Genomic DNA, 10206 nt, shown 5'->3' on the forward strand with positions numbered 1-10206 from the left:
AAATAAATAAAATCATGGATTTCTGGCATGTACAATTTGATAAAACAGCAAATATCGTAAGAGAATTACTGGAGAAAGGATCCTCTTGGAGAAATAAAGAACTGGGGAATTTGGGCACATTCAGGTATTCAGTTTTAAACATTTTGTTTTGAGATGTCTTGGACATAAACAAACACAGACATCCAATTATTATGCAGATGTTCAGAGCAGGATCCCCTACAAGAGGTCCAGAATGGAAATACAAATTTGGGGATCATCTCAATAGATCATAACAGGTTATGGGTGTAATTAAACTACCAAACAAGATGACAGAAGCTGCAAACAGAAGACCAGTCAGCCAAATCTCATCTCAGACTCGGTTGCATCTGGCCTACATCTATATTCAAAATTTTTACATTTGTTGCCAAAATCTAAATATAGGGAGATTTTACACAGAAACAAATTTTGGTTTTCTCTAGAAAAAAAGCTGGAAGGCTACTAAATGATAGCCACCATCCATTTACTTGTCTAAAGCTGTATTCACCCTATCATGACAGAGTATATCCAGAATGACCATATGTCCCATAAAACCTAATTATGTATTACTTAGCCTTTTACATAAAAAACTTGCCAGCTCTTGAGCTAAAGAGTAATGAATACTTCTTTTATTGGAGGCATGTGTCCCTCTAGTTTTACCATTTTCTATCCTAATTAATCTGCTCAGTTATATTATCTTCTCACACTTATAAACACTTGAATTTATAACTTTAGGTACACAGAACAACAGGGAGTAAAGTCAAATCTTATTTTTTCGGTACTGAGGATTGAACCAGGGTCTCTGAACTGAGCTACATCCCAAACTTCTTTAATTTTTTTTTGAAACCTGGTCTCACAAGTCACTAAACTGGCCAGGCTGGTATTGCATTTTTAATTCTTCTGCCTCAGCCTCCCAGAGTGCTGGGATTATAGTCATGTGCCATCATGCCCAGTTTAAAATCAAATCTTGATCAATTTAAAATCTGAAGTGCTCAAAAAAGAAAGCTAAGAAGATACACCCAAAAGCAAGAGGCAATTTCAAATAGATCAATAACTTAAAGAAAGGAAATATTAAAGGACAAATATAGTAGAAAGCAGAAGCAAATACATACATAATCTTGGGATGAGGAAGGCCCTTAAACAGTACTCAAAAAGCAGAAAATAAAAGGTTGTAATATTAATTTTGTATACCAAAAAGCATAGGAAAACTGAAAGGTAAAAATCTTTAAAAAAATCTATAACAAAGGATAAATACCTTAGGTGCTCTTATGAATCACTAAGAAAATAGCAATATTAAAAAAAAAATCCCAATACCCCCAAAAAGAAGAGTTGTAAGTAGGCAAGTCCTCAAAACTGAAAGGCCCACAAGGAGAAACAGACATACCTATAATCACATGGAAAGATTTTAAAGCTTTCTTGGTATTCAAAATAGAAAGAATTTTTAAAAGAACATTCAGAAAGGATTTATACATACACACACACACACACACACACACACACACTCTCTATTAAGTATAGTAATTAAAACAGTATGGCAATGGAGTACAGATAAACAACTAAAGCAGAGTTAACTAGAAACAAATCTAAGTATATAGAGGAAATGGGTTTACTCCAAAGATAGGATTACAAATCAATGACAGAAGATTATTCAGTAAATGATGCTTGAATACAGACTGTAAGGATGGAAAAAGTTAAAATTAGTTCCTTATTTTAAACCACATATGAAAATATATGTAAAAAAACGAACATTTGTGAAAAAAATACAGATTATGTTTCTGACACTGGGATAAGAAAGATAATTAACAGAAAGTAAATATAAAAAACTTAATGAATTTGACATCAAAATGTAAAAATTCAAAACGAAAAGGATGTCATAAGGGCTGGGGATTTAGCTTAGTGGTGCCACCGCCTGCCTTGCAATGCAAGGTTCTGAATTCGATCCCTAGTACAAAAAAAAAAGACATTAAAATAAAAATAAGCCAAAGATCAGAAGAAAACTTTTCTCAATGATTTGTAATCCTGTCTCTGTCATGTGTTAGAATTTAAAATAAACAAATACCTCCACAAAATCAAGAGAAAGATGTGAACAGACCAATTTTAAAACTGGGCAAAGCATCAGTAGATAATTCACAAAGAGAAAATCTGAATAGCAAATCAACACAAATTGCTCAAACTCACTCATATTTATCATTCAGTTAAATGCAAATTTAAAAGCATGAAACAGCATTTTGTATCCACCAGATTAACAAAATTAACAAGTCTGAAAACATCAAGTATTAGCTAGGATATGTGGTAGGACCTTGATAATCCCTAGTAAAATTAACATGTAACCCTACGAGACTGAGTTATTCCTCCTTCAGATAGCTATCTTAATTAACTGCACGCCTCAAGATGAACATGAGTCTGATATGCAGAGATGATCATTGCAACTCTTACTAAGGCAAAACAATAAAGTGTTCACTTTATTCAAACAATGGACCTAATCCATACCAGCTAAAATAAAGACAATTCATTATAGATTAATACAATGTTAAGTTAAAAAAATTTAGATTTAAAAAGCATAAAAGTAAAACATACTTATTATTTATGCACATATCAATAAAATATACATATTGTTTTAGGTACATATGTATGTTTGTATACATACATACACACATGCAAATATTAAAATCATTCACACTATCTTTGAAATACTTATAGTGCTTATAGAGAATAAAAGAATGAAAGGACTTTAAATTTCTAATATTTTTTATTTCTTAAAAAGTAAGAGGGGCCAGGGATTTAGCTCAGTGGTTCCACTGCCTGCCTCGCAAGCACAAGGTTCTGAGCTTGATCCCTGGTACCAAAAAAAAAAAAAGTAAACGATATCACAGATCCTTACTAATGGCTAAGATGAAGGTAGATAATATAAGTTGATAAGCATATGAGTAACTAAAACTCACATCCTCTGCTGGTAGTAATATAATTGGTATAACCTTGGAAACTTCTCTGACAATTTCTACCAAAAAACAAACATGCATCTAACCTATAATTTTACCTGCATGTATATATGCAACAGATACTCATGTATGCATTCATGAAAACACAAGTGAAAGAATATACATGGCAGCATTACTGACATAAACAAAAACTGGACACTATACAAATGCCTATCTTTAGGAAAATGGATGTTAGAATACTAACATAAGGAAAGACTATACAACAATGAGAACGAACTACAATATATCATACTATATCATCTATATATCTTAAAGTTAATGTTCAATGAAGGAAGCCAGACACAAGTATATATACAATATCACTCAAGAACAGTTCAAAATTAAAACTATGGTCCTACAAGTTAGGATGAGGTTATCCTTGGGAGGAGGGAGGTGAGGAGACAGGGTATGAGAATGCTTCTGGCGGTGTTGGCAAAGTTGTTTACTTGACCTGAGCACTAGTAACATGAATGTGTTTCATTTGTGAAAATTCATAAACTGAACAGTCATAATGCTTTTATGTATTTTATATTGCAAAAAAAGGAGGAAACAGAAAAAGATACAAATGAAGTAAAATATTAGCAAGTGTTTAATCTTGGTGATAGATACATATTATTTTATTTCTGGATTTCTTTATGTATTTAAAAGGTTTTAAAACTTAAAGTATTTTTAAGAAAGCACACAAGCACTTCTAATATTCTTTATTAGAACTGAAAAGTGACACTTATTATCTGTCCTCCTGGACATTTCTGAAAATTCTCATCTACCTGACTTACCTGAGTAGCTATGTTTTGGAGGTTTTCTCTCAAACTTCAACGGTTCCTTTCCATTGTCCAAATTATAGTTCTCAGGTTTGGAAACTGGAAGCCCTGTTTATTTGGGAAAAAAAAGAAAGTGAAAAGAAATGGACCTTAGTTATTTATAATGGTAACAATGATTTACACTGGAGTATTAACTCCAGTCTCTCGATCTATAAAGACAGGATTATTACAGGAAGATCTAGCATAGGGGAGGATGGATCTTCAAATATATGCAGCAGGATCTAAGCCTGATAAAGAGTTAAAGTGTGCTTGCAAAGACAGATGTTTTTATCTGTCAAAGAAAGAAAATGCTTCTAATTTCCTTAGTATGTGTAGAAATTTTTCAATGACTTTGCAGCTTAGTCCTTACCTTATGATAGATGAAAAAAAAAATTGGACCTCAGTTGGAAAACAAAATTGTGACTATGGTAACTAAAGTTTCTGTCTTCTATAATGTTCTCTTTCTTCTTTTTTCAATTTCTGGAAATCATTTTCTTGAGGGATTTGTTATGTAAGATTTGGGAGGGGCCAACATAATCCCATCTATCCTCCACAAACACATGCATACATACATGTTACACACACAGTGGTGAAAACAAGATCCAGATTAGGACAGAGAGTATTCTGTGGTTCTATGATGACTTCTGATAGGCATACAACCCTATTTGCTATAACTCAAGACAAAATCATTTTCTTTTTTTGCTTAGCTCTCTAACTGGAAGAATAATGTAACTACCATTGGATATCTCTGCCACATAGGGAGACCTTAAGAATAAAAGCTCATCTAAGCACAGTGACACAAACCTGTCCACCCAACTAATCAAGATGCTGATGTAGGAAAATATCAAGTTCAAGGCTAGCCTCAGCAACTTAGCAAAACCCTGCCTCAAAGAAAAAGAAGAGGGCCGGGGATGCAGCTCAGTGGTGCAGCACCTTTCTGGCAAGCACAAGGCCCTGAGTTCAATTTCCAGTACCACCACCAACACAAAAACAACTAAAAAAGAAACAAAAGAAAAAGGAGGAGGAGGAAGTGGAGGAGGAAAAAAAGAAGAGGGAGGGAGGGAGAGAGAAAGACAGAGAGAGAAAGAGAGAGAGAGAGAGAGAGAGAGAGAGAGAGAGAAGAAAAAAGCTCACGCAAAGCCAAGCCAACTGATTAAAATTAAATAAATAAATTAATGATAATATATTTGATTCCCAGTCAAGACTATTTTCTTCTTAAACTAGTATGAATCAGGTTGTCACTTGAGTCTCATTATGCAGCAATCACAGAAATTTCACCAAGAACCTAGAGCAAACCCAGATTTTCTTCAGCCAGAGATGAAACTTAGTAGTAGTTTTATGCTTAGCATGAGCAAGGCCCCAGGTTCAGCACCCAGCACCAAAACAAAGATTTATCTCTAGGCACGAAAGCATTAATACTTCATGATTTCTGAATAGAAACTGAAGGCCTATTAAGCTATTTCATTTTCAATAGAGCAATTACATTTCAGAGTTGCAATAATACATTCTTACAAAGGGAGACTAGGTTCCTATAGTTCTCCAGCATCACATCCCTTTGTGCAGGATCCAGGTTCCCCCATTCCTCTGGTGTAAAATCCATGGCCACATCCTTGAATGTCATTGTTTCCTAAGACATAAAACATATCTTTGGTCACTACATTTCACTTGATAGCCTCTTTTTTATTTTCCATTTCTGTTTGAATTGGAGCAAAGGCCTGATATGCAATCAACAAGAGGAAGTGGTAAAGGGCTGGGGTGTAGCTCAGTGGTTCCGCCACCTGTCTCGAAAGCACAAGGACACGAGTTTGATCCCTGGTACCAAAAAAAAAAAGAAGTGGTAAGTATTCTAATGGTGTTCAAATTTGACTATCCTATGTAAAGTCACTGGAGAGTAACTGTGAGCCAGATATATTGTGTTAGACTCCACATGATAATATTAAGTGACGTAGTTCATGGTGGCTCCACTGAAGGACAACAATTTTTCTGGAGAATAAAATATTAAAATATAAACCAGTGAGTCACCAATATAATTTGGTAAACAAAATACAGGTAGAGGGAAATAAAAACAGGCATGTCTACACAATTTTCCTATGAGTCCTATCAATCTAACCTTCAGAATATGAACTACAATAAAGAACTTGCAAACGGGAAGTCATTAAATAAAAAGACTGGGAGTGAGCACCAAGTCCAGTTAACATGGAATTAATTCAAGATATAACGAGTTAAGTTGGAAAATGACTGTGACAAAGGTTACAGATTAAATTTTAAAATGTTTATGTGTAAACTATCAAGATCATCATTTCTAAAACCATTATATCTTAATATCTCCTCTCTAATATATCACTTCTATAACATAAAAAGTATAAAAAATATATGCATATAGAAACATACCAGTACTGAACATGTTTCTTTAAGTAAATCTGTAGGGAATGGGTATAAAAGTCCAAGGTTGCCAAAACAAACATATACCAAATGCTATAAATGGACAGAAAATATCTTCTGTTTATACATTCATGAAGCATTTGCAAAAACAAAGTAAACTTTAATAAATTCCCAAAAAGAAATAGAACAAAATAATGACTGAACTGAAAAACTATACCATATCTAAAAATAATTATGAACAAAATGTGAAACTCAATGTCAAATAACACTGTACTTACAGGAAATGTCATAGCTTTAAACACTTTCATTTCATTAAAATTATGTAAATATATGAACAGAACATACAATTCAAATTGAACAAAACAAAGGAAACAAATTTTGAAAACAGAAAAATAAAACATCTAGGATTACACTAAGGTACCAATGTTACTGTCGATGTTGCAAAAGCAGTAATAACACAAAGTAAAATGTTAACTTTTGGAGAATCTGGATAAACAGTATGAAAGATACCTTTGTATTATTTGGAATATTTCTCATGTCTAATAATTTTTCAAAGCAAACACTATATAATGGAAATAATTTGATATTTAAGAAATAAAAGAATCATCCTTCAAAAAGAAAATAAAATGTAAAACCACTAAGTAGCCATTAAACAGAGAAGACATTATGAGAATAACTGACCTTGATCCTAGAATAGCTAGATTAATACTCAGGGGAAACTACCAAACAATTAGAAGAAAAAAATCATAATAACAAAATGTAAACCACTGCACAAAGGCAGAAAAAATACAGTAAGTACTAGACAAAAGAGGCACTACAGATAAATAGAAAATATTTTCTGATTCCACTAATCTCTTAGAATTCAGCTGTCTAGATGCTCTCTTGTGGATAAAGAAATTTCACATCAAAAGAGGGAAGTGCATGACTGCACTTTGAGAAATAAGGTGGATTTCAATAGTTAGTAGATACACTCACCTGGGATCTGGCTGTGAGATGCAGAGCTTCCATTTCTCTGTCTTCTGTGTTCTTCTCTTGGGAGGAATTCTGGGAAGAAATAGCTAAGGGCAAGAGAGCAATGAGGGAGCTACACCTATCTAGCTACTCAGACTTCCAAGTCTAAAAGTCCCTCCGCCATACTAAATGTGCTCCCTGCTAAAACTAAGACTGAAGTGAGCCCTAAACAGGATTATGGATTATGTTATATTATGGATTATGGAAATACCAGGATTATGGAAAATACCAGGAATGTAACTTGGACTTAAATTCAGTTGTTACAATTAACATGTTTTGGAAGATGACACTCTCTGATCTAGAAATCAGAGTAAGATAATTTTAACTTATAAAAATATTACAGAAGTAGGCTCAATGGTTCTCAAAAATTACTCTAAAAGTTTATTTAAACTGGGTGTGGTGTCTCATGCCTGTAATCCCAGCAGTCAGGAGGCAGAGGCAGGAAGATTGCCATGAGTTCTAGGCCAGCCTGAGCTACAAAATGAGTTCAGGGCCAGCCTGAACTATAAAGTGAGACCCTGCCTCAAAAAAACAAAAACAAACAAAGTAATTATCATGGTTGACTCTAGGGTGCAATCTAGAAACCTAACAATCCGGGCGGGGGGGTGTTGATGCATAAGGTCACAGACCAAACTTTAGGAGACACTAGTCTAGTAGTAACGGAAGTCAGTCTCCGACTTCTGCGTCTGTTTCCTCTGTATGTTAAACAAAAAACATGTACTGTATTGAAATCATATGGTAACTACACAAAGTAGGATAACAAGTGTTTGGAAATATTTTTGTCAACCACAAAGCTTAATTCACAGCCCCAGTGATGGACAGGATAGTAGGATGGGATAATTATTCGGAAGAACATGGGAGCAAAGTAGTTGTGGCTACGCCCACACCTCAGAAGCTTAACATTTCACTCATATTTGGGAAATATTTTGAAGGTTCTGCTACCCACCACGCTGGAGTGTGTTTGTGTGATCCCAAGCCAAGTCCTCCACACTCACTCAGAGAGCATCCATCCCCAAGACTGAAGAGACAAACAGCACTTCTAAGAGTCATCTGTCCCTTCCCAACCATTTTCCCTTCAGGAGGAAGAATCCCCCCCTTCTCCGACACAGGTTTAGCACTTGAGCAATTCTACCTTTTTTCTCGGGCATTTGTGACAAATCGGTCTCCATGATCACCACCTCCTCCAGGTCTGAAGATTCTGCCTTCAACCAAATCAGGACTTCTCTGTGCAGAGTAGGAAGTCCCAAGAGGCGGGATGCTCCTCTCCGTCGCCCGGGGTGAGGGGTGGGGTAGAGGGGTGGGACTCTGCGGTGTGTCAGATCCAGTCGGGTTTCTTCCTCACCGTAGAGCCTGTGCTGCGAAGGGGCAGCCTGCGGACTGCATCCTTAAAACGGTCCCTTCCGCTTGGAGGTGTCCCGGGAGAGCTCTACACCGAGTGTCTGAAGAGATGACGCTGTGGCTGCAGCCAAGGCAGAACACACACAGTTGTCGCAGCGCTCGGGTCCCTCGCTCAGGGTCCCCACTCCGCCCGCCTGGCCCGCTGCGCGCCCACCGGCACTGCTCTCAACCCGTCTCGCCGGGAGGGACTCAGCCAGAGCGTGAGACTACCCGGCTCCAGGTTCACCCGCCGGGCCTCTTTCACACCTGCGCACTCCAGCCCGTTTTCAGCACCGAACGAGCCCTGAGGCCACCTCCGAGGCGAAGCAATTTCGGACCAACCAACTCAGCTCCCATCCCAGCCCTAACAAAGGGTACGAACTTCTTGGGCCCGCTTGGAGTCGCGCATGCGTAAAAAGCCGCCGTGGAGGACCCAGCCTGGCTGGCAGCTCCAGCACACCCCGAACTGGGAACTACGACTCCCAGAAGCCCCCGCGCTCCCATACTACTTTTCTCAGCTAGTGGCTTCACAATGGCGCCCGGTAGGGAGAATCTCAAGGGAGCTCCTTTCCTCTGGCGAGGGTATATGACAACATCTTCTGTGTCTGCTCTCTGGAAGGGGAGGTTAGAGGACAAAAACACTGGAGACGCGAGTTTGACTCTTGGATTTCTCCGCTCTTTATCTACACACGTGATCAGCGCTCCTGAATCCAACCCAAAATACTGTTGTCAGTTTTTGTCATCCTGAAACTCATCCTTTGACTTCAAAAACCATACAGTTTTTTTTTTTTGAACAACAGATTTCTGATTGCACACTCATTCCTGTATTATTTAACCTACAGGAAATTTGCAGTGCACATTTGTGAAATTGAAAGAGGACAGAAGAAATAAAGATAGGTAAAAAAGAGACAAGAAAAATTGCGCCTTTAAGAAAACTGCAGCTTCAAGACACAATCAAAATCACCCCAGGCTACAACGCCTTTTTTCCCCTCCCAGAAAAAGCCCTCAAAACAAAAAAAAAAACAAAAATCCTAGGAGTATTAAAAATACAATAAGCCCGTGGGACTGTAGCCTGGTGCAACCACTGTGGAAATCATTGTGGAGATTTCTCAAAAAACTAGAACTAGAGTTTCCATATGACCCAACTATTCCTCTTCTTGGTATTGTCCTGAAAGAATTAAAAGCATCATACCACAATGATATATGAACACCCATGTTTACAGTGGAACATTTTGTAATAGCTAAGACTTGGAAACAGCCCAAATAACCATCAATGGACAAATGGATAAAGAAGGTGGGGTTTTTTTTGTTGTTGTTTTATACAATGGAGTACTACTTTGTCATAATGAAGGATGAACTTGAGACATTTATACCTAAGTGGATGAACCTTGAGACCATATCCTTAAGTCGGAAATAAATCGGACACAACTTGTTTAAGTACTGTATTGTTTCTCTGGTATGAGAAATCAAAAGTGCAAATAAGGACCAAAACATATAATTGGTAATAGAAAATAGGAAGAAATGTTCAAATAGGAATGGGAACAAGGCAGGGGAGGGGAGAAAGGAAGGAAGGGACAAGAAAAAAAAGTGAAAGCAGAAGGAAAAAATGGAAAGAAAGCTTTTATACATAATGCGGGAAGGGG

General features: G+C 36.9%; 1 protein-coding gene across 2 annotated transcripts in view; it reads right to left on the reverse strand.

The window, feature by feature from the left end:
- The window catches only part of Znf286a (zinc finger protein 286A), a 14997-nt gene extending 6430 nt beyond the window's left edge, over positions 1-8567 (reverse strand). Inside the window, exons 1-4 of one of the 2 annotated variants that reach the window (XM_010618823.3) lie at positions 8319-8567; positions 7151-7233; positions 5306-5420; positions 3770-3862 (exon numbers count right to left, since the gene is read on the reverse strand). In XM_010618823.3, coding sequence (XP_010617125.1) covers positions 3770-3862; positions 5306-5420; positions 7151-7233; positions 8319-8355 — 328 coding nt within the window. In that variant the 5' untranslated portion in view covers positions 8356-8567. The remainder of the gene's footprint in view (positions 1-3769; positions 3863-5305; positions 5421-7150; positions 7234-8318) is intronic. The other variant, XM_010618822.2, reaches the window with a different exon arrangement.
- Between the last annotated feature and the right edge of the window lie 1639 nt (positions 8568-10206).

Source organism: Fukomys damarensis, unplaced genomic scaffold, assembly GCF_012274545.1.
Source record: "Fukomys damarensis isolate Sample0158 unplaced genomic scaffold, DMR_v1.0_HiC HiC_scaffold_13, whole genome shotgun sequence".
Classification (NCBI taxonomy): domain Eukaryota; kingdom Metazoa; phylum Chordata; class Mammalia; order Rodentia; family Bathyergidae; genus Fukomys; species Fukomys damarensis.